Genomic DNA, 25,769 nt, shown 5'->3' on the forward strand with positions numbered 1-25,769 from the left:
TCTCTTGGCTCTCCCCCCCACCATTTTTTCTAGCATTCATCTTTCAGATTAAACTTAAAATGGTACTCAAATAAAGAATCAAACTGGGACTTCCCTGGCGGTGCAGTGGTTGAGAAGTCGCCTGCCAATGCAGGGGACACGGGTTCAATCCCTGGTCTGGGAGGATCCCACATGCCACGGAGCAACTAAGCCCGTGTGCCACAACTACTGAGCCTGCGCCCTAGAGCCCACATGCCACAACTACTGAGCCTGTGTGCCACAACTACGAAAGCCTGCGCACTGCAGCTACTGAGCCCGTGTGCTGCAACTACTGAAGCCTGACCTCCTAGAGCCCATGCTCCACAACAAGAGAAGCCACTGCAGTGAGAAGCCCACACATCGCAACGAAGAGTAGCCACAGCTCACCACAACTAGAGAAAGCACCCACACAGCAGCGAAGACCCAACGCAGCCAAAAATAAATTAAAATTAAAAAAAATAATAATGATAATAAAATATATAAAAAGAAAAATCAAACTGCAAAATTTTGCTTTGGAAAATGCTCAAATGCGCCAATACCCTTTTCAAGTGCATTAAAGAAATTAGAGAACTAGATGGTCAATTTGTGTTATTTGAATGCTGTTTGAAGGTGATAACATTATAGAAGTGTACTCTGAGCAGGGTATGGGGGTTGGAAGCAGGGTTTCGAATGTGGAGAGGCAAATGTCTTTGTGGATAGATCTGAATGTTCAGCTGAATGGTTCCGTTGGTTGTTTAATCTCAGTCTCACTCTAAACTCTCAGTGGAAAGAGAACCAGGTGGGGAGGACAGCAGCCCTTAGGACAGGTACCATGGAAGTGCATCTGGCAGGGCCTTGGACCTGAGCCCTTGGCTCTGTGGCACTGCTCCCACTGGACCATTAGCAGCTGTGAGCCAGGGAGTTTGTATCTTTTATAGAATTTGGAATGAGGAATTTCCAGTGGGTTTTTTTTTTAATAAATTTATTTATTTTATTTATTTATTTTTGGCTGCGTTGGGTCTTCGTTGCTGTGCGTGAGCTTTCTCTAGTTGTGGCGAGCGGGGGCTACTCTTTGTTGCGGTGCATGGGCTTCTCACTGCTTTGGCTTCTCTTGTTGCGGAGCACAGGCTCTAGGCGCGTGGGCTTCAGTAGTTGTGGCATGTGGGCTCAGTAGTTGTGGCACATGGGCTCTAGAGTGCAGGCTCAGTAGTTGTGGCACATGGACTTAGTTGCTCCGCGGCATGTGGGATCTTCCCGGACCAGGGCTTGAATCCGTGTCCCCTGCATTGGCAGGAGGATTCTTAACCACTGTGCCTCCAGTGGGATTTTAAAAGCTATTCTAAGAGAGTAAAATTGGGAGGGTGGAAGATGGGGGAAATATAGTTTTGCTATGACTGCTGGCATATATAGCACTGGCCTTAATCAAAAATATTTTTCCTTTCTTTTTTAAGTCCATTAAGACAAACATCTGCTATAACTTTAGGTCCAGAAACAGGTCAATTTATCCTTTTCCTTTCTTTATCCAAGCCAAATATTTTCTTATTTTTTGTATCTTGCCTCATTCTACAAAGGATTTTTGGTATCGTGTAACACTTTGATTTTTTGGAATCATTAAAATATATATATACTTTTTTTTCTTTTCTTCCCTTTTTTTTTGCTGCTTCTTTCCTCCCCTTTAAAAAAAAAAAAAGCTTTCTGGAAGTATCATTGACACACAATAATCTGAACATATTTAAAGGAACAATTTGATAACTTTTGACATATGCATGTATCCATGAAACCTTAACCACAATCAAGATAATGAAGATAATCATCTTCCCTCTGCCTCACCCACCCTTCCAACCACTGATCTTCAGTCACTATAGATTAGTTTGCATCTTGTGTAATTTTATATAAGTGGAATCATACAGCACATACTCTATTTTCTGGCTTCTTTTACTCAGCATAATTATTTTGAGATTCCTCCATGTTGTTGCTTGTTCAGTGTTAGTATATTTTTATTCCTGACTATTGTATCCGCTGTGTGGACATACCACAGTATGTTTATGCATCCACTTGATGGACGTTTGGGCTGTTTCCAGTCTTTGTATGTGCATATGTTTTTATTTCTCTTGGGTAAACACCTGTGAGTGGAATGATGGGATCAGGTAGTGGGTGTGGGTTTAACGGTTTCCCAGAGTGGCTGCACCATTTTACATACCCACAGCAGCATGTCAGAGACTCCGTTGCTCCATGTGCTAGCCAGCACTTTTTTGTCTTATATTGGTCTGATTTGAACATTAGAGTAATGCTGGTCTAATAGAGTAACGCTGGTGTAATTGGTGTTATTTCTTCCTGAAATGTTTGGTAGAATCTACTGGTGAAGTTATCTGAGTCTGGGTTGGTTTGTTTGTTTTGAAAAGTTTTTAACTAAAAATTTCATTTCTTTAGTAGTACCAATTAGATTGCCTATTTATTCTTGCAGGAGCTTTGGTAGTTTTGTCTCTCAAAGAATTTTTGTATTTCATCTAAGTTATTGAATTTATTGGTATAAAGTTATTCTTAATATTTCCTATTATCCTTCTAATCTGTAGCTCTGTAGTAATGTCACCTCTGGTTCCTCATATTGTTATTTTGTGTCCTTTCTCTTTTTCTCTTTCTTTTCTGAATAATTTGACTATAGGTTTTTCAAATTTATTTCCTCAAAGAACTAGCTTTTGGTTTCATTGATTTTCCCTATTTAATTGATTTCTGCTCTGCTGCGTATTACTTACTTTCTTCTGCTTACTTTAGGTTTCTTAAGTCAGATGCTGAGGTCATTTTCCTTCACCTCCTCCTCTTCCTTCTTCTTTTCTAATGTAGGTGTTTAGAGCTATAAAACTCTCTTTAAGAACTATTTTAGCAGCATCCCACAGATTTTGATATGCTGTGTTTTCATGTTCATTCAGTTCAAAATATTTTCTAATTTTCCTTTCTATAAAGTTTGGGTTAATTTTTCTGCAGGTTGTAAGGTCTGTGTCTAGATTTTATTTATTTATATGTATTTATTTATTTATGGTGAAAATACTGTCCTTTCTCCATTGAATTGCCTTTGCTCCTTTGTCAAAGATTGAGTGCATTTGAGTAGGTCTGTTTCTGGGCTCTCTGTTCTGTTCCATTTATCTATATGTCCCTTGTTTCACCAATAGCATGATGTCTTAAAGGTAATATCAGTTCTCCAACTTTGTTGCCCTTCCTCAGTATTGTGTTGGCTATTCTGGGTCCTTTGCCTTTCCATATAAATCAGTTTGTCAATATTCACAAAGTAGCCTGCTGGGATTATGACTGGGACTGTGTGGAATCTATAGATCAAGTTGGGAAGAATCAACATCATAAAATATCGGGATTTCTAAAACATGAACACGGAATATCTTTCCTTTTCTTTAGTTCTTTTATTATTTCTTTGATCATAATTTTATAGTTTTCTGCATATAGATTCTGAACATATTTTGTTAGATTTATAACTATTTCTTTTTTTTTGGTGCTATTGTAAATGGTATTATGTTTTTAATTTCAAATTGCAATTGTCCATCAATAGTACATGGGAAAGTGGTTGACTTTTGTATATTAATCTTGCTTCATGCAACAGTGTTCTAGTCACGTTTTAGGAGGGTTTTTTGATCAATTCTTTGGAGTTTTCTACATAAACAATCATGTCATCTGCAAACAGACAGTTTTATTTCTTCCTTCCCAATTTGTATACCGTTCACTTCTGTTTTTGGTCTTCTTGCAGTAGCCAGGACTTCCAGTATGATGTCGAATAGGAGTGGTGAGAGGGGACATCTTTGCTTTGTTCCCAGTCTTAGGGGGAAGCATCCTGTTTCTCACCATTAAGGGTGGTGTCAGCTGTAGGCTTTTTGTAGATGTTCTTTATCAAGTTGAGGAAGTTCACCTGGATTCCTAGTTTGCCTGATTTTCTCTTTAACTCTGGTCTTAAGCAATTTGATTTTGATCTGCCTTGGTGTAATTTTCTTCATGTTTTCTGTGCCTGGGATTCATTGAGCTTCTTGATCTGTGACTATAATTTTCATCAAATTTGGAAAAATTTCAGCCATTATTTCTCTAATTATTTTTTGTTCCCCCCGCCACTTTAGAGACTTGAGCTACACAGATATTAGTACACTTGAAGTTGTCTTACAGCCCCCCTGATGCTTCATTCTTATTCATTTTCTCTCTCTCTCTCCCTCCCTCCCTCCTTATCTTGAGTCTTTTTTTTCTCTAAATTTCATTTTGGGTAGTTTCTATTGTTGTTTCTTCATGTTCACTAATCTTTTCATTTACTCTCATCTAGTATATTGTAGTTTTCCTCTCTAGAAGTTTGCCTTATTTTTTAAGTATATACCTTCCCTGCCTCTACCTAACACATTCAGTTTTTTCTTTTAGCTTCTTGAACATAGGCAATACAGTTATAATAACTTTAATTTTCTTTGCTGAGTAATTCTATCATTTCCAGGTTAGTTTTGCTCCGTTGGTTCTTTTCCTTATTATGGGTCATATATTTTCCTGCTTCTTTGAATGCCTGGTGGTTTTTTTGTTGAATGTCAGACATTATGAATTTTACCTTGTTGGGAAATGGATATTTTTATATTCCCATAAAAATTTTTGAGCTTTGTTCTGGGATGTAGTTAAGTTACTTGGAAACAGCTTGGTCCTTTCATGTCTTGCTCTTAAACTTTATTAGGGGAAACCAGAGTAGCATTTAGTCTAGGGTAAAATTTTCTGTGTTCTCTACCCAGTGCCCTGTGGATTTTGTGGTTTTCCACTCTAGCGAAGGGTGACAGGAACTATTCCCAGCCCTGTGTGAGCTCTGGTGATTGCTCTCTCCGTTCGTATTGGATGGTTCCTTCCCCAGACCTGGGTAATTTCCTTATATGTAAATGCTGATCAATACTCAGCTGAAGATATGGGGGGTATTCTCTGCATATTTCTGAAGTTTCCTCCCTTTGCAAGTCTCTCCTCTTTGGTACTCTGCCCCCAGCTTTCCTGGACTTCCAGCATGGTCTCCTCCACCAAGGGAGACCTCCAGGTTCCACCTGGTTCCCCTCCTGGCATCACTTCCTGGAAAGTCTTCAGGCTGTATCCTGGGGCAGTCATAGGGTTCACCTCTTGCTTGTCATCACTGAGCAATCACTGTCCCTCATTGTCCGATGTCCAATATCTTAAAAACCATTGTGTAATATATTTTGTCTGTTCTTTTTAGCTGTTTTTAGATAGGATGGCAAATCCAGTCCCTGTTGCTCCATCTTGGCTGGAAGCAGAAGTTAATGGCACTTGAAAAAAAAAGTAGTTACACAGTGTCAATAAGAAAGGGCAAAGAAAAAGCTTTACAGGGAGAACAATAATCACAAAAAAGAATGTGGGTGGAAGAGGTTAGATTTCAAACCTCCCTTTAGATTCTAACCTTAGAATGTTATAGCTCCACTTTTTTGAAAGGAACCTAAAAGATAAGTGCTACAAGGAGGACCTAGGTATTTTCACTTGTAATGCCTTCTATGAACCAGTCGTATCTACCGTATTAGCCTGAAGATGGACCACTAGTTTCAGTGTGTTTTAGAACTTGAAGACCAGTGGTCTGGCTTTAGCCCCAGTGGTGGATTTCAGACCATTTAAACTGTGCTTTTCTGACCTTCATCTCAACTATTAAAGCACAGGCTCTCACATGAGGGAATATTATCTAAAGCTAATCAAAACAATTCGGTCTAGAAGACAGTCAGTGTTAAGGGTAATGTAACCGTAGAGTACTCTATTTTTTAACTTTTTGTTTATTTTTTATTTATTTATTCTTTTGGCCATGCCATGCAGCGTGTGGGATCTTAGTTCCCTGACCAGGGATTGAACCCAGGCCACAGCAGTGAAAGCGCCGAGTCTTAACAACTGGACGGCCGGGGAATTCTGTGGATTTTATTTATTTATTTATTTATTGGCTGCACTGTGCAGCTTGTGGGAACGTCCCGTCCCTTCCCTGACCAGGGATTGAACCTGGGCCACAGCAGTGAAAGCCCTGGATCCTAACCACTAGGCCACCAGGGAACTCCCTCGTAGAGTACTTTAAATAGAAATATTTTTGTACTAATGGAAATTAATAGAAGATAAGAATAGCTTTTCTTTTATTCCTTCTGCTGAAAGGTTTTAAAACCATTGTATCAAATAAAAACTTGTTAAAGCTACATTTTTAGATACTTTTTATTAGGTCAGTTTACGAACTGAGGCCGTCTTATGGAGAAGTGTACAACAAATGTAACGAGCGAATATTGCATAGTCTCCACGTAAAATAAAACTTTAGACTATGGTTTTAGATCTTTATCAAGTTCCACCCTTAGGCTTGTCATTCCGTCTGCTCTCCCCTTCCCCACCTGCATAACTTTACTCTTTCCTTTTATGGTAAGGATTTGGTGATCCTGCATGACGTGCTAGGAGCTTTATTACAAAGCTTTAGCTTTTTTTCTTCTCCCTCTCCTCCCCTCCCCCCCTCCTCCCCTCCCCTCTGCCCCTTTCCCCGCCCCCTCTCATCCCAGCTGTCCCAGAGACTGGATATGCCATGTCTGCCTCAGCGCTCCTGGGCTTCTGAGCTTCAGAGCAAAGGCCGAGTTTTAGGGCAGATCACTTCACACACTGTTGGGGGTTTCTCTTCTGCTCAATTGCAGCATCTCTTGTTTGCTTTAAAGCTGTAAAGTGGGTGGTGGAAAGGTATTAATGACTTTACAGTTCCTAGGTGTTTTAGTATCTAACAGAAACAAGAAACAATTACATCTGCAAAGGTAGGGGTGTGTGTGCATGCATGTGTGTGTCTGCGTGTGCATGTGTGTATGTGTGGGAGTGCGTGTATAGTGTTAAAAATAAATATTCAAGGGCTTCCCTGGTGGGAAGAGAGTCCGCCTGCCAATGCAGGGGACACGGGTTCGTGCCTCGGTCCGGGAAGATCCCACATGCCACGGAGCGGCTGGGCCCGTGAGCCATGGCCGCTGAGCCTGGGCGTCCAGAGCCTGTGCTCCACAAGGGGAGATGCCACGACAGTGAGAGGCCCGCATACAGCAAAAATAAATAAATAAATAAATAAATAAATAAATAAATAATATTCAAGTATTAAATATTAAAGTGTTAGTTGTTAAATAAGCATTCTAAGGATTTCAAAGAATCTCAGGGCTCCATGGGAAGTCTTTGCTGGCTTGGTAACTACGGTTTAGGCAAAATGAAATTAGAGCATATTTTAAGATAAAGTAATTAACACATTTCCTAAATACACAACTAGAGAATTTCAGGGCTGTTCTTCCTATAAGTGATTGTTCTTGTTCTTCCTCTTTTGCCTCACCCGTTATGCATTAATTGAAACCCAGTAGCTCACCTGAAATCCCGCTCTTCCTCCTTCACCTGTGTTTTGTTCTAGGTTTGACTAGTCCTCATATTGCATTTCCAGCCAGCTTTTTGCCCAGCTTGTGATGGGGGCGGGGTGGGGACAGTTTAATTGCCCTCTTATCTATGTCCCTGTATTTCCTGGAGAGTTATTTGTTGGCCAGTCTCTCCTCTGCCAGACGGAAGGTCGCAGTGTCGATTGCAGGTCTGGTCCAGAAGACGCTTGGTAACGTTGCATTGAACTGAATGGAAAGTTAGTTAGCTTTAAACTCTGTGTCACCTAAATGCAGCTGAGTCACATATTGCTTCTTAGGGTGATTCTTATGCATTTTTTTCTGGTCTCCATCACCACTGTTTTACAACCCAAGCCTCATAAAATATCTTGATACACTTCCTTCCAGGTTCAAGAGGCTCTGCTGAAGTTCCTTTAATCAGTAGGCAATGCCAGCATTTTTATAGCAGTTAAGGGCTGTTGTAGAATCCTCTCACAATGGAGTATACGAACATTTGCTCAGCATCATTTGAGACGGGTTTACTGATGGATAGGGTCAGTTCTTGTAATTATCTATGAAGTGATGAGTCTCAGAGCGAGAGCTCAAGTGACGGGTCCAGCCCAGGGATGAGCAAGACTCAGAGCTCCTGACTGACCCAGATGATCAAAGAAGAAGCCAGTCTCAGACGTGAAATAAAGCTGGAGCCCTTCGGCCAGGGGTGGTGTACAGGGCTGCAGACCTGACAGTAGGGCTGAAATCCAGACCTTAAAATGACAGAGGATATGTTGTTTCTCTACGCCACCTGTTTCCATTTTTCTTTTGCTAGTGGATACTATAGTGGTTCAGACTATGACAACGAAATACAACTTTCCTGCAAATAGTGCATAGTATGGAAAGCCGGCTTTAACGTAGATGTCTACCTACAGGTTATTGAGTGAAAGGCTGTTAGTCCTTATTGCTTATATGATTGGTTCCTAAAATACTAAAACCTTATAATAAGATTTCTAAATAGCATTTGTCTAATATTTTGGAAAGGTAAAATAATGCAAAAGTTGTATGTATATTTTACTTAGTACCACACAAGTCCCACTGGAATTAAAGCTTGTCATTTGGATGGACCACAGGAAACAGTGTAAAGGCTGGCCCTTGGCTTGCCACTTTCACTGCATGACTTCACATGAGGTGGATGAGAAACCTAACTTCTTCAACCTCATCTCTGAAATGGGGACAGCACCCAGATGGAGGAAGCTGTATGGGTTGGAGATAATACACTGCAAGACATAGGGCCTGACACATAGTGGGTGGGGAATAAGGGTAGCTATTATTGTTTTGGTGCTATCCTTATTGTTTTAAATAGTTAGGGAAAAGAGAGACCATCTCAACATAAAGGGGACAGATTCTAAGTTAACCTTTTAAAATGAATAGGCCCCCTTTGAGCTCTTGGAACATTATTACTCAGATAATAGCAGTACCTTCATGTCACCAGAAGATTTAGAGGCAGGAGCCTGTTTTTATCTCCAGGTAATGAGATGATCATATGAACGGAGGAAAAAGTATACTTTCCTTGCCTTTTAAATAGAGTAAAGCAGACAAGTTAGCTGAAGATCTTTTTGTGCCACTTTTTACTGTAAAGCGGTAATTAAACTTGAAAGTCATCACCACAAATAACTACACGAAGATCTAGGGAAAAGGCAGAGCTCAAGGTCATCTTTTTACCTGTGGAACCAGGGGTGATGTAGGACCTACCTGGGTCCATGACATCACTTGAAACTCAGAAAGAAGCCGGCATTTGGCTAGGTTCTCACAAGAGGCAAGTCAGGATGGAGCCGTTGGTGTAATGCTCGGTCCATCCTTTGGCTACTAATCAGGTTCTGTCATGGGAGAGGGCTTTTATGGAACTATTCTTCACCTTAAGCTTAATATCATGTTTCCTCAACTTGACCTGAGGTGCTGCAGACCAGGAATGGTACCTTTTAGTCTAGCCTTGACCTGTCTCGTGGGGCAAGCACTGCACATCCTCACAGAATTTGTTCAGTAACTATTGTTAATGTTGATTTCACTGATGGTCTATGATAAACAATATTAACAACAATCAACTATGGAAATAATAAACTACGATTTGTGTTGAGCACCTATTTGCCACCATCCTATTAGATGTTTCATATACATTAATGTTTATCCTCACAAGAACTTCAGAAGACAGGTTATGGTATTATTCCTGGAGTGGTCAAGTCGTTTGCCAAGGTTACATAGCTCATAAGTCTCAGACCCAGGAATGGAACGCTGCCCGATTTGAATCCCAGGTCAGTGTCCTCTCTAAAGCCCCAGGACCCAGACCATCCAGTACAGGTAACACTGATTAGTAGCCTTTCCAAGAGCCAGTTTACTGAACCACATTTGGACCTTGACAAAATGCCAGGAGGTTGGAAATTGTAGCCCCCCAGGTCTGCTGCTGGTAGAGCATCTTCTAGAGAAGTTGGCCAGCTGAGACATCTACATTAAGGTCCTTGCACCACTGTGGGTCTGGTTCTATCTCAGATTAAATCCTGTCTACCCCCTTGTCCATAGCATGATCACCATCTGAGAGATGGTTACCCAATACCGAGATAAAGGGACACCCTACCTTCCGTGTGTAAATAGATCCCCGTGCCTTCCTGAGTAAATGAGAAGGTACCCCAGCCCCAGCCAGTGGTTCTAGCTCAAAAGTCAACAAGTGAAAATATAGACTAATATCATCTTTTTCAAACCTTCCCTAGCACCACAAAGTGCAGTGGTGCTTGAAAGAATGAGAAAACTTTGAAAAAAGATAAAGCCGCTCTCATGTTAACACTGTTTTAATGACCACCGTAGATAAATTTTAGAGGCACTGAAATGAAAATTACTTAAATAAATAACCTGTGAAGGTTTTATTTGGGCTGGATTCCCAATCTAGTGAGGTTTTCTTTGATGGAATTCAGATAAACTCTCCCATTCTGTGCTCCAGACTCCTGTGCAATGTACAGAGGTCGGAAACGGTTTGCATTGGTTAAACCAAGCTTTGGGTTTTGTTTTTCATTATGCTAATCACTTTGGCCCCAGCTGAATTGGAATGTAAAGTCATTTGAACAATACTGGCCTTTTCTGTGCACAAGAAGGCTGAGAACCTCAGGCAGCTGCCACTGCTGTCAAGAAGCCTCCAGTCTGGAGAGTCCGTTACCTGCAGGAGCAGAAGTCAGTCCCTGACAGGTTATAGCAGTGGTGCTGGCAGGATTTGATAAGCACTAGGATTACGGCCTGGGGAAAATTTCAGCCCATCTCACAAATGGAAGGTCTCTTAAGCAGATCAGACATTTCAGTTTTTAATCGCTTGTATTTGAAGGCAGATATTCAGGTGGTTAGGGTTTTGGGTTTTGGGTTTTGAAGGGTTTTTTTGGGTAAAATATTAAAATTAGACGTTTTCCTGTGCAAACTTGGCAATCTACTTAAAATAGAGTCTGATTTATGCAGTTTATTAAAGCCTTCTATAGTGCAAACTGAGGCCACAGGGATGCTGTTTTGCATCATAAATTTTGATAACGTAGAGCAGGCCTGCCTTGCCTTACTTGGTAGGTCATATGATAGTGATTAGAAAATGCAACGTTGGATGATAGAGACCAACTTATTGACCTCCAGGACTGCTGGCCACCACCGTCCGTGTGCTCAGGTCCCATTGATGGGTGTAGCACCCTCTTCAAAGCAGCTGTCTAGGCAGACAACCCAAAAAGATCAGAGGAATACATGACTCTATATGCCAGATTCTTTTATGACTTAGAAAACATTTTGTTAACCAAACACTAATTTCTAATTAATTTTTCAGGGCTCTTTTGCATCACAGTGTTCAGACAACCCATAGAAGTCTTGACGGAAAAATGTTAAACTTGAATTTGCTTTGGTCGTCTTTATCAGTAATAGTAATGACAATAGCTTACATTTTTAGAACATTTACTATATGCAAAAACAGATCCCAAGTGCTCTCTCTATATTAACTCATTTACTATTACGACAACCCTCTGAGGTAGATAACTGCCATTGCTCCCCAAATGGAGAAACTGAGGCACGTCGTGATTAAATAATTTGCCCTATGTCACGTAGCTAGTAGGTAGTAGGGCTGCGGTTTGAACCCAGGAAGCTTGAGGTCAGAGTTCATGCTTTTAATGACTGAAGTATGTGCTGGTCCTGCAAGTACTCTCCCACACTAACTTAGCTCCAGAACCGTCCCCCATCCCCCCACCGCCTGCTTCCTGAGGCCGAGACCTTCCCAGTTAGGTCTGCAGTGGCCCAGGCTTGCACGTGACTGAAGGTTTTAGTCAGCTCTGTAGTTGCTCCCAGAGGGAAGACAGATATAAAATACTATCTTATCCTCCCCGCTTCTCCCTTCCAATCAGCTTGACATTATGAAGTGGGGCTTTCCCGCTTTCCCATCCAGGTCAAAGGACAAATGGAGAAATTTAACAGAACTACTGTCCATTCACAAGAAGTTATCTAGAACTTAAAGGATGGTCTCTTTCTAATGAGCAACCAGTATTCAGTTTTCATTGAAATATTTCTTTGCTGAGATCTCATGGTATAAAAGCAACCAACTTCAGGGTTTCCCTGGTGGCGCAGTGGTTGAGAGTCCACCTGCTGATGCAGGGGACACGGGTTCGTGCCTCGGTCCGGGAAGACCCCACATGCCGCGGAGCGGCTGGGCCCGTGAGCCATGGCCGCTGAGCCTGCGCGTCTGGAGGCTGTGCTCCGCAACGGGAGAGGCCACAGCAGTGAGAGGCCCACGTACCGCAAAAAAAAAAAAAAAAAAAAAAGGCAACCAACTTCAACAGGCAAAAATAATAACCTCTCATTGACAAAGCCTTTATCTCACTTGAAGAAGACTTTAAGACTTTATCTCACTTGAACTCTCAGAAAGTTGTTCTATTTATGTTAACATTCAACAAAACTTCTTTTTTTGAGAGAATTCTATGTATTCTAACACAGTATAGATTCATGTAACTACCACCACCATCAGGACAGAACATTTCCATCACCACCCCCCAAAACTCCCCTGTGCTCTATCCCTACCCTAACCCTTGGCAACCACTGATCTATACTCCTTCACTATGGTTTTGTCTTTTAGAGAATATCAGATAAATGGAACCATGCAATGTGTAACCTTCTGAGACTGGCTGTCTTCATTCAGCATAATGCCCTTGACATCCATCCAAATCGTTGGCGTGTATCAGTAGTTTGTTCCTTTTTATTGCTGAGTGGTATTCCACTATGTTGGATATACCACAGTGTATACACATTTGAGTAGTTTCCAGTTTTTACCAAGTATGAATTGAGCCACTATAAACACTGATGTACAGGCTTTGTATGAATGCGAATGTGCATTTCTCTAGACTAAGAGTAAGTGCTTAGGATTGCTAGATCACATGGTAATTGTATGTTTATCTTTATAAGAAACTGCAAAACTGTTTTCCAGAGTGACCATACCATTTTATGTGCTCACCAGCAACGAAGGAGAGTTTCATTTGCTCCATATCCCCATTGCATTTTGTTTTCTTAATATTTTGTGTTTTAACCATTCTGATAGGTATGCAGCAATATCTCATTGTGGTTTTAATTTGCATTTCCCTAATGGCTAGTGACAGTGACATCTTTTCACGTGTCTGTCATCTGTATATCCTCTTTGGCGAAGCGTCTCCTTGAGACTTTTGCCTATTTTTTTCTTTTCTCTCTTTTTTAATCAGGTTATTTCTTTTCTCACTGTTGGGTTTTTAAAGTTCTTTATGCATCTCAATCAACAGGAAGAGACAGAGAAAAAGGTTACCCCCAGGTTCCTAGCTGAAACAGTGTGAATTCTATATTATTAGTGTAAAGCATGGAGTACGCAGTTCTAGGAAGGGGAGGAGTGTGAGAAGAGGATTGTTTGTAAGTTCTTACCTCACAGTTTGATTTCTTTAAAGAAATATGTCTTGATACATTTTTTTTTTTTTTTTTTTTTTTTTTGTGGTACGCGGGCCTCTCACTGTTGTGGCCTCTCCCGTTGCAGAGCACAGGCTCCGGACGCGCAGGCTCAGTGGCCATGGCTCACAGGCCCAGCCGCTCCATGGCATGTGGGATCTTCCCAGACCGGGGCACGAACCTGTGTTCCCTGCATTGGCAGGCAGACTCCCAACCACTGTGCCACAAGGGAAGCCCTGTCTTGATACATTTTTTTAAAGAGTTATATAATGTCTCTTCATAAGAGGGTAACAATTTTAGATTTGTGTGAGTGCTTAATAAGTTCTCTGGGTTATCAGATATTTAATACCTGTTATTCTCCCTCAGAAGTGCCATTGACACTTGACTTGACATTGACTTAAAAAACATTTCTATGTATGAAACAATTATATTACTTAGAAAGTTGGCAGAGCTTGAATTTCAGGGCAAGACAGAATTATATCCAGTAAGTAGAAGTTACAAGATGGTAGATTTCAATTTCAAAGGCCATGATTATCTGAATATTCCTTATGCTTTCATGTTCCCATGTTTTGTTTAAACTGTTTCCTTTGCCTGGAATGCAAAGGATTCTTCTTTTTTTGGTTGTTTTGTTTTGTTTTTTTGTTTTCACTTGACAATTTATTTAGGATATTTTCCATATTGCTATTTGTGGATCTGTCTTACACTTCGTTTAAACTTAATTTCAAACTGCACGAGTAATACACACACACATATATATAATCTTTCTAAAACATTGTAATATTACAGGCAAGTCTAAATTTCTCTTTGACTACCACCTCTAATCCCATACTTGCTGCATTCTCCAGAGATGACAATTTGTGCATATCCTTCTGGAACTTTTTCTATACATTTACATACATATAAATGAATATTGTACAATACATATATTATTTTGTCTTTTTGAAACATGATTTTTTTCTCACAAGATGTCTTAGAAATTTATCCATGTTAGTACATGTGCTTCCATCTTGCTCTTTTATTTATTTGTTTGTTTGTTTGTTTGTTTTAACATCTTTATTGGAGTATAGTTGCTTTACAATGTTGTGTTAGTTTCTGCTGTATAACGAAGTGAATCAGCTATATGTATACATATATCCCCATATCCCCTCCCTCTTGCATCTCCCTCCCACCCTCCCTATCCCACCCCTCTAGGTGGTCACAAAGCACCGAGCTGATCTCCCTGTGCTATGCAGCTGCTTCCCACTAGCTATCTGTTTTACATTTTGTAGTGTATATATGTCAGTGTTACTCTCTTACTTTGTCCCAGCTTACCCTTCCCCCTCCCCATGTCCTCAAATCCATTCTCTATGTCTGCGTCTTTATTCCTGTCCTGTCCCTAGGTTCATCAGAACCAATTTTTGGTTTTTTTTAGATTCCACATATATGTGTTAGCATACGGTATTTGTTTTTCTCTTTCTGACTTACTTCACTCTGTATGACAGACTCTAGATCCATCCACCTCACTACAAATAACTCGATTTCATTTCTTTTAATGGCTGAGTAATATTCCACTGTATATATGTGCCACATCTTCTTTATCCATTCATCTGTCTGTGGACAGTTAGGTTGCTTCCATGTCCTGGCTATTGTAAATAGTGCTGCAGTGAACATAGTGGTACATGACTCTTTTTGAATTATGGTTTTCTCAGGGTATATGCATGCCCAGTAGTGGGATTGCTGGGTCATATGGAAGTTCTCTTTTTAGTTTTTCAAGGAACCTCCATGCTGTTCTGCATAGTGGCTGTATCAGTTTACATTCCCACCAACAGTGCAAGAGGGTTCTCTTTTCTCCACACCCTCTCCAGCAGTTATTGTTTGTAGATTTTTTGATGGTGGCCATTCTGACTGGTGTGAGGTGATACCTCATTGTAGTTTTGATTTGCATTTCTCTAATGATTAGTGATGTTGAGCATCCTTTCATGTGTTTGTTGGCAATCTGTATATCTTCTTTGGAGAAATGTCTATTTAGGTCTTCTGCCCATTTTTGGATTGGGTTGTTTGTATTTTTTCTTTTATTAGTTTCTGCTTTATAACAAAGTGAATCAGTCATACATATACATCTGTTCCCACATCCCTTCCCTCATGCATCTCCCTCCCTCCCACCCTCCCCAGGTTGTTTGTATTTTTGATATTGAGCTGCATGAGCTGCTTGTATATTTTGGAGATTAATCCTTTGTCAGTTGCTGCATTTGCAAATATTTCCTCCCATTCTGAGGGTTGTCTTTTCGTCTTATTTATGGTTTCCTTTGCTGTGCAAAGCATTTCATTAGGTCCCATTTGTTTTGTTTTTATTTCCAGTTCTCTAGGGGGTGGGTCCAAAAGGACAAAGGATTCTTCTTGCTTTTCCACCTTGTAAATGTTTTTATCTTTCGTGGCCAACCCCCTACTTTCTTCTGTTTTTCCAAATACCATTAATATTTCTTCTCTGTGTTCATTTATCACTCTGTAAATTTCTCAATTATATAACTTATCACATTGTTTTAGGAATTTAGGGACATTTGTCTTCTCCACCACAGAGAGAGCTTCTAAAGGACTGTGAATCAGTCATCTTTACATCCCCAGAAACTAATTTGATGTATGCTTCATAAAAGATACCCATTTACACATTTATTCATTCATTTACCAAATATTTATGGAGTTCTTACTCTGTGTTACATATTGGAAACATAGAGCAGTGAACCAACAAAAAAGATCCCCGCTTTCATGGAGCTTACACTTTATTGATGTTTTAGAGAACCAGCCTTTGAGTTCATTGATTTTCTTCATTACTTGTTCATGTTTTATTCCATTGATTTCTGCTCTTTGCTCTTTCCCTTTCTTTTGCTTGATTTGGGTTAAATTTGCTCTTCTTTTTCTATTTACTTAATGTGATAGCTGAGAATCATTGATTTGAGAATACTCTCCTTTTCTAATAGAGATTTTAAAGCTATTAATTTTCCTCGAAGACCTGCTTTACCTGCAACCCATACATTTTGATATGTTATATTTTCATTATCATTCAACTTAAAATATTTTCTATTTTCTCCTGTGATGTCTTCTTTTACCTAATGATTATATAGAAGTGTATTTAATTTCCAAAATTTGGGGGTGTTTCCTTGTTCTCTTATTGTTTTTGATTTCTAATTTATTGTCACTGTGGTCAGAGAACATACTCTTTCAATCTTTAGGTTTATTCAGGTCTGTTTCATGGCCCAGAATATGATGTGTCTTGGTAAATGTACCATGTACACTGCTATCATTGGCTGTAGTTTCTTATACATATCAATTTAGTCCAAGTGGTTTATAATGTTGTTCAGATCTTCTGTCTTTACTGATTTCTTAAATTAGTTGTTCCATCAGTTGCTGAGAAAGGGGTGTTAAAATCTTGAGGAGTAACTGTGGAATTGTCTATTTCTCACTTTAATTCTGTCAATTTTTGTTTCATGTATTTTACTTACTAATTTTTTTAATTCAATTTTTAAATTTTATATTGGAGTATAGTTGATTTACAGTGTTGTGTTAGTTTCAGGTATACAGCAAAGTGATTCAGTTATACATATACATATATCCATTCTTTTTTTCAGATTCTTTTTAATAGTCAGTTATTGTAGAATATTGAGTAGAGTTCCTTGTGCTATGCAGTAGGTCCTTGCTGATTATCTGTTTTATTCATTATACATAGTAGTGTATATATGTTAATCCCAAACTCCTAATTTATCCCCCCCCCTACATTTCCCCTTTGGTAACCATAAGTTTATTTTCGACATCTGTGAGTCTGTTTTGTAAATAAGTTCATTTGTATTACTTTTTTTAGATTCCACATGTAAGTGATATATGATATTTATCTGACTTACTTCACTTAGTATGATAAACTATGTCCATCTATGTTGCTGCAAATGGAGTTTCATGTATTTTAAAGCTCTGTTATTGGGCATATTTTTGATTGCCTTTCTGATAAGCTAATACTTTTTTCATTACGAAATGTCCTTCTTTATAGCTGGTAATACATTTTATTTGACATCTATTTTACCTGATATTAATATTGCTACTCCAGCCTTCTTATGCTTACTGTTTGCATGCTATATCTTTTTCTCCATTCATTTACTTTCAGTCTATCTGTGTCTTTGCATTTAAAGTGTGTCTTGTGTGTGTCTTGTGGTCAGCATATAGTTGAGTCTTGCTTTCTTTCCCCCCCCTTGAAATTCTCAAAGGAAAAAAAAAAAAGGAAAATGCAAAAAGAAAAATAGTCTTGAGCTCCTTCAAATATTTATCATTTCCAGTGTTCTTCTTTCTTTTCTGAGGGTCTGAGTTTCCATTTTATGTAATTTCCCTTTACTCTGAAGAACTTCCTTTAACTTCTTGTAATGCAGGTCTACTGGCAATAAATTCTTTCAGTTTTCATTTATCTGAAAATGCCTTGATCTGCCTTCATTCTTAGAGGATATTTTTGCAGGATATAGAATTCTTGATTGAATTTTTTTTCATCCAGTACTTTAAAGATGTTGCTTCACTCTCTTCTAGTCTCCATGGTTTATGACAACCAGCTATTAATCAGATTATTGTTCCCTGTATAGTTATATATGTTGTTTTTCTCGTACTTTATCTTTGGTTTTCAACAGTATGATTATGATAGACCTTGAGGTGGTCTTTTTTGTGTTTATTTTGCTTGGTTTTTGCTTAGCATTTTGTAATTTTACATTTCTTTCCTTTATTGAACTTGGGATGTTTGGGGCCATTATTTTTCAGATATTTTTTTCTGTCCTGCTCTTTCTCTTTTTATATTCCAATTAAATGTATGTTGGACTGTTTGAGATTGTCTTAACAAGTCCCCAGGGCTCTGTTAATTTTTTCCCTCTGTGTTCTTCACCTTGGATACTTCCAATTGATCTGTCTTCAGATTTGCTTGGTTTTTCGTCTGTTAATTCCATCCAGTGAATTTTTTATTGTCATAAATTATATTTTTCAGTTCTTGAATTTCCATTCAGTTCATTTTTCATTTCTATCTTTCTGCCGATACTTCCCACTTCTCTCTGAAATTTTCATTCATTGATAAAAATACTCATTTTACATATAGAGGATAGTCTTGATAGCCATTTTAAATTCCTTATCTGTTAGTTCCAATGTTTTGTTCATTTTGGAGTTGGAGTTGGACTCAATTTATTTTCTCTTCTCTTGAGAATGTGTTCTATTTCTTGATTCTTAGTATGTTACTAATTTTGGATTATATCCTGGACATTATGAATGTTAAGTTATGGAGATTCTGTATTCTATTATTTTTTCTCTGACAAGTATTGTTTGTTTCAGTGGGTACTTTAATTGGTTGGTCTTGAACTGCAGGCTCTGCTTCGAGTCTATTCCATGCATGTGTGATTCACAGGTCAGTCAGAGATATAAAGAGGTAGAGTTTGGGGATCCTCTCTCTAGTTTTTTTTTTTTTTTCCTTCTGGGATTTCCCCACTCTTTTTAGTGTTCATGGTTTTCAGACTTCACTTTTTTATTTTTTAAGGACAAAAAGGCAACAGGGTTTGCTGAGTGTGTCCTCACCCCCATTGTATACAACACTTAGCCCTGGGCTCAAAGCTGTGAAGAAGGGAGTTTACTTGTATAGTTCCCCATCTGCCTTCTACCAAGTGAGTGCAAACTCCCACCAGAGTCTATATGCTTGTGTCCACGCCCCAGTACTTCTGCTGTTATTTGTATAATTTCCAGGCTTAACAATTACTTTCTGCAGGGGGTGCTGTCCAATAGGGGTTTCTCATACCCGGAAGCAGAAGAGACTCCATGATGCTTACATGTTAGTTGGGAGACATAGACAGGAAGCAAACAAGCAAGATGATTCTAGATCATAGTGATGCTATGAAAGAAAGAAATAAGGTGGACATGACTGAAAGGAATAGCTTAAAGAAAGGTTATTAGCAAGGTTCTCTGAAAAACTCCCATTTGAATTGAGACCGAAGGAACAGAACTTGGTCATGAAAAAAATCTGGTTGAGAAATGCTTCTGGCAAAGGCAACAGCAGATACCAAATCCCTAAAGTAGGAGAGAATGGGCAGTGTGGCTGGAGCATGGGAAGAGCAGGGAAGAAGGATGTAAAATGAGGTTGGAGAGGTAAGGAAGATCATGAAGGGCCTTGGTAGACCTTGGTAAGGAACTGGGAGTTAGTGCCTCTAGATAAGAAACCATGATCACTCTAGCTGTAAGGGTGTGCTTACCAAACAGATATGACCACTCCTATTGCTTTGTCAGAATAGCCAATCCTTAAGAGTCTTGACTGGAAGATAGTATGGCCCTGTGATTATCTGCACAACCTGTCAGCATCACTGGAACAAAAGCTAGAAGACCATGCAGTCAATTTCTGCCATGTGTGGGAAGTTGTAGTAGATGTATTCTAATATCCACTCTAGTTCTGAGGTTCTCTGATATCACAGAAAAGAAAATGGCCTGAATCTAGAAAAATATCATGACAATTAAAACCACAGTTTTAAAAAAAATGAAAAGCACAAAACTAGAGAATGAAAAGACGGTAGCAGAATGAAGCAGTGCAGTTCTTTGTAATGTTAAAAGATTTCACACGGGGACTTCCCTAGTGGCGCAGTGGTTAAGAATCTGCCTGCCAGTGCAGGGGACACAGGTTCGAGCCCTGATCCAGGAAGATCCCACATGCCACGGAGCAACGAAGCCCGTGCGCCACAACTACTGAGCCTGCGCTCTAGAGCCCGCGAGCCACAACTACTGAGCCCGCGTGCCACAACTACTGAAGCCTGCGCGCCTAGAGCCCATGTTCCAAAACAAGAGAAGCCACCTCAATGAGAAGCCCGCGCACAGCAATGAAGAGCAGCCCCCACTCGCCACAACTAGAGAAAGCCTGCGCACAGCAATGAAGACCCAACGCAGCCAAGATATAAATAAATTAATTAATTAAAAAAAAAGATTTCGCATGAGTTCTGCCTACAAGCAGTGGTCTCCAGCTTTTAAATATTGTTGTGTTACATAATAGCAACATGTCGGTGTGTGTTTCTTAGTCTGGTTTCTCTGGGGAGCAGCTGAGACTCATTTGCCCCTTTCCCTCGGTCTAGATGACAGCGCTTCTGCCGCCAGTAGCATGGAGGTGACAGACCGCATCGCCTCCCTGGAGCAGAAAGTCCAGATGCAGGAAGACGACATCCAGCTGCTCAAGTCGGCTCTGGCCGATGTGGTTCGGCGGCTGAACATCACCGAGGAACAGCAGGCCATGCTCAACAGGAAGGGACCTACCAAAGGTGGGCATCCGCGACTCACGGGAACCGGGCTCGTGGCACATTCTTTTTTTTTTCTTTCATTCTGAGTATCCTTATTTGTTAATTTGATTGAAGTATAGTTGACTTAGTGTTGTGTTAGTTTCAGGTGTACAGCAAAGTGATTCAGTTGTACATACCTGTATATCTATTTCTTTCAGATTCTTTCCCCTTACAGGTTATTATAGAATATTGAATACAGTTCCCTGTGCTATACAGTAGGTCCTTGTTGGTTCTCTATTTTATATACAGTAGTGAGTCTGTGTTAATCCCAACCTCCTAATTTATCCCTCCCCCTCCTTCCCCCTTAGGTAACCATAAGTTTGTTTTCTATGTCTGTGGGTCTATTTCTATTTTGTAAATAAGTTCATTTGTATCATTTTTTTTAGATTCCACATAGCAGTGATATCATATGATATTCATCCTTGTTTGGCTTACTTCACTTAGTATGATAATCTCTAGGTCCGTCCATATTGCTGAAAATGGCATTATTTCATTCCTTTTTAATGACTGAGTAGTATTCCATTTATATATATACCACATCTTCTTTATCCACTCCTCTGTCGATGGGCACTTAGGTTGCTTGCACGTCTTAGCTATTGTAAATAGTGCTGCAGTGAATATAGGGGTGCACATATCTTTTCGAATTAAGGTTTTCTCTGGATATATGCCCAGGAGTGGAATTGATGGATCATATGGTAGCTCACTGCAGATTCTTGCTCCAGCAAATATGTTGCTGTCTTAATATTGACAGAGAACCCAAGCTTAGAAAAACAGTGAAGCAGTCTTAGGATTTTTGAAATCATCACACAAAGTGTGACAGTATTTTTTGGCTGGACGTTGGTGAATTGTAGCCCAGTGGTGCACAGTTGTAGGAGACCAGTAAATGCTGGTTGAGTCAAGGAAGGAATGTCCACAGTGGACCAGAGAACAGTCATTTATCCAGACTCTCTGGGATAGAGAGAGCTTGCAAAACAAAACCGAAAACCAAAGCAAACACGATTCTTTGGGCCCCTGTGGAGGCTGTTTCACCTAGAAACTTTTGGCGACTCTCATCTCTTTCTCTGTCCTCAGTTTAAAGATTTTTATTTTATTTATTCTTGCGTTGGGTCTTCATTGCGGTGCATGGGCTTCTCATTGCGGTGGCTTCTCTTGTTGTGGAGCATGGGCTGGAGGCGTGTAGGCTTCAGTAGTTGTGGCACTCGGGCTCAGTAGTTGTGGCTTGCAGGCTCTAGAGCACAGGCTCAGTAGTTGTGGCGCACAGGCTTAGTTGCTCCGCGGCATGTGGGATCTTCCCAGACCAGGGCTCGAACCTGTGTCCCCTGCATTGACAGGCGGATTCTTAACCACTGTGCCACCAGGGAAGCCTGTCCTCAGTTTACACTGTTGTCCAGTTCAGCACAGCAAACACTTACTTGATCACATGCCACATGTGAAGCTCTGAGTTGAGGACTGGGACCCAGAGGCGTGCAGGCCCCTCCCTGATTTGCTCAGAACCCTGAAGCTCATCACCAACTTTCCCTCCACCTTCTAGCAAGTAAGCTCATTTGGGGCAAAGCCTCCTGTTTTTTTAAAATCCCTTTTTCTTTTGTCCAGAAGATCATAGCCTACAACAGAATTCTATACCTATAAATAGTGGATTTCTGGCACATTTAAATCACCATTTCATTTCCCAGTGGTGCCTGGGAACAAAACAGAAAGCAATATTTGTGCTTTAAATAACTTTGTAGTGGCCCTCTTCTTACAATTTTGGAAATAAAACACCTCGTAAAAGCTTCTCTCCTCCTAGTTAGTGCCCTGACATCTGCTTTCAACCAATATGCATTGCTCATCTTTTGCCAGAACGGCTTTTCCTCATGGCTAACTCTAGAAAACAGAATTCATCTTGGCTGTAAAATTCCTTTAGTTAAAACATTTTGAGTCTGCGGCATGTAAATGTCCCCTTAAAATTAACTTTCTTATTTTGCTCGGATTTAACAAATTATTTCACAGTTACCATCTTTTCCTTGGAGTCAAGAGAGGGTACTGTCTTGATGTTGCATATGTTAGTTTTTTCTCTGGTCTTGGATACATTTTCACACGTTTATGGAAAGAAATCTATTTCCTTGTCCTTCAGGATAATTATCACCAGCTCCATGTGAGATATACACACTGGGTGATGTCTACATTTTGAATAATCTTTTTAAATAATCTTTTTCTCCCAAGTTACAAAGCAATTAGGGTGTTTTAAATAGAAACCAGGTTATTCTAGGTATTCTTGACCTACTCGGCTTTCCAAAAATAAATCTGATGACTACCTATCCTAAAGGGTACATTTGAAGTCGTTGCTTTACATACAACTTCAGGCTTCTAAAATTTCTATTTTTAGAAAAAGGAGGGGGGAAAATAATACAAGGGGACTGCCCAGGAGTTTTATTTTCTTGATTGAGAATAAAGTTTGAATTTTGGAAACTTGTAACTTTTTTTCATAGTTAGATCTGATGTTTCTTTATAACATTATTTTCAAAAGTGAAAATAAACCAAAGCACGAGAGCCAAAGTCACACCAAGAAACAGAAAAAAGATTGTAAGAAAACTGGTGAGCGGCATGCCCCGAATTCAGTGGGCTGTGGGTCTCCCTATTTCATATGCAGTTAGAGGGTGGTGAGAGCAGAGGGGAGAAGGGGGAGTGATTCCATAAGAAGCCCTGGGTCACTGCTTCTCTTTCAGAGAGTGCCATGTTGGCACGGTATGTACACCTCTATCTGGACAGCTGGCACTCCATAGCTGTGGCTTAGTTAGGGGATATTTAGACAAGACGGCTTTGAGACAAACCTCCTTTGGTTCTTAGAAGGCCACATTATTATTATCATTTGTCATTCTTTGGGATTGCCATACTAATACAGGCTTGAAGTAGCCTGGACACATGGCATTCTAATTTTTAGATATTAAGTGATTTTTTTCCCCCAAGGTTAATTGTCAGAAGCTTAGGGCTCAGTGTTTTGAGCTTCTGGTGCACATCTTTGTGCTGTTTGCCCAGTGACAGGGACGGCTGTGCCACAGAGAAACAGGCTGCCTTGGAAGGCAGTGAGCATCCGTGGGGGTCAGCTTAAAGGAAGTGCATGGTGAGCACAGCATCCCCTCTGTAGCCATCCTGAACCGTTAGACTGCAGTGTCCACTCACTGGCCTTAGTAATTGCCTGGGAGACCACGGATAATAACTCTTATCCTTTTCACGACGGTACTTCACTTATTTGAAGAAAGGCGTTCTGACATCTAAACTTTGACTTACTTTATCATCATTCTTCATGTGACTTAACTAGTACACCAATGAGAACTGCAGTCTCATGAAGATAATTCACTAACAGATCAAGTTCAAGGCCTCCTGAAACAGAGGAAAGATTGTGGCCAACCCTGTAAAATGCGAGGCCTGTGGACACACAGTTTATAGAGACAGAGTTATGTCTCAGACTCTACCTTTTCTTGGTAACCTTTTTCTGTCCCCGGGATTGGCTTTTTGTGCTAATTTTCCGCCTCTTTTTAACCCAGTGATACTGCCCTGGGTTCTAGGATTGCTATTCTCCTTTTCCTTTGCTTTTGTTATTTTAAAAAAAGACATATGAAGAACTTGTTGCCTTGTCATGCATCTCGACTGTAGAGAAGCTCAGCCTGCAAAGTTTGCTTTGTTCAGGTGGGATTTACTTTCAGATAGGAAGATTCGTGATGTTCTAACTATACTGAGCTTGGGCTACCATACAGTGGAGAAAAGCGAATCAAATCGTTTCTGGAGGCCTGTACTCTTAAAATTCTTGCTGATATTAAAGTTTTTCAGTATTGTGGTTGGACTGGGGGCACAGAGTGCAGTGAACAGACACCATTATTTTGCTATTCTGAGTGTAAATACAGAAAAACGTGTGATGAACAAGGGAGTTCCTTGCAGAATTACGTATATTGGAGAAAAATTGTGTAGGAAACAATTGAGCAAAAGCAAGCAGTAGGGGCGTGGCCAGAAAACTGGATCCTCGTATGATGGAAAGCCACGTAATCTTTAAAAATGTTTGTGTTCCCGGTAACAACAGGAAAGATGCTTGTATATCATATGAAAAGGCAGAATCAGGATATAAAATTGGATATGTTGTATTTTTCAACTAAATAGACAAAATCTATGCAAAGAAGAATGGAGAGAAGTATACCAAGAGTTATCTTTCTTTTTTTCTGAGTGGGAGGATGATCATTTTTTTTCTTTTTTATACTTTTACTTCATTTCTAAATGTTCTTTGGTGTGTATTCTTTAATAAGCAGAAGGAATTTGTGTTTTAAAAATGACTCCTTTCTTACCACCGGAGCTGATCTTCACTGCACCAAGGTCAATAGCAGAGCTCAGAGCAAATGTCCGGAGGCTGGAGCGTGCTCACGTGTGTTCTCAAGAAGACAAGGAGGGCCTTCCCTGGTGGCGCAGGGGTTAAGAATCTGCCTGCCAATGCAGAGGGCACGGGTTCGATCCCTGGTCTTGGAAGATCCCACACGCCGCGGATCAACTAAGCCTGTGCGCCACAACTACTGAGCCTGCGCTCTAGAGCCCACAAGCCACAACTACTGAGCCCGCATGCCACAACTACTGAAGAGCCCATGCTCCACAACAAGAGAAGCCCCTGCAGTGAGAAGCCCGTGCACCGCAATGAAGAGCAGCCCCCACTCGCCACAGCTAGAGAAAGCCTGCGCACAGCAATGAAGACCCAATGCAGCCAAAAATAAATAAAATAAATAAATTTTTTTAAAAAAAGAAGAGAAGGAATCATGGTGTGGAGTTAAATTCATAATAGATCCATTGTAGACATGCACAGCTAATTTCCATTTCAGTGCTAGGGGAGTGTTACAGGATTTCAGTGTAAAATGTAGTTTAAAATACAGTCATTGTCCCATGTATGTGGGGATGGTCTGCTTCACTATGCAGTAACCAGCAAGAGTTCCTGTTTCTCATTTTAGATTTTGCTTGGGAGTTCAGACTGTCTTTGGCAGCTTGCCTTTTAAAAAACTTGAATGCACCTTTTGCAAACTTTTATGTTCTTTATATTAATAGCCCCATTAATTAACAGATCAGAGAGTGAATAAATATAAGCAAAAACCTTCAGCTGGAGATGCTGACAAGCAAGACAGTCCTGTTGTTCCAGGATATCAAAATC

General features: G+C 40.1%; 1 protein-coding gene across 1 annotated transcript in view; it reads left to right on the forward strand.

Moving 5' to 3' along the window:
• EML1 (EMAP like 1) overlaps nt 1-25,769 on the forward strand; it is a gene marked incomplete at its 5' end in the record, with an annotated part of 141,004 nt that overhangs the window by 40,731 nt on the left and 74,504 nt on the right. Inside the window, one exon of the mRNA XM_079700288.1 lies at nt 20,411-20,593. Coding sequence (XP_079556414.1) covers nt 20,411-20,593 — 183 coding nt within the window. The remainder of the gene's footprint in view (nt 1-20,410; nt 20,594-25,769) is intronic.

Source organism: Hyperoodon ampullatus (assembly GCF_949752795.1).
Source record: "Hyperoodon ampullatus genome assembly, chromosome: 3".
NCBI lineage: Eukaryota > Metazoa > Chordata > Mammalia > Artiodactyla > Ziphiidae > Hyperoodon > Hyperoodon ampullatus.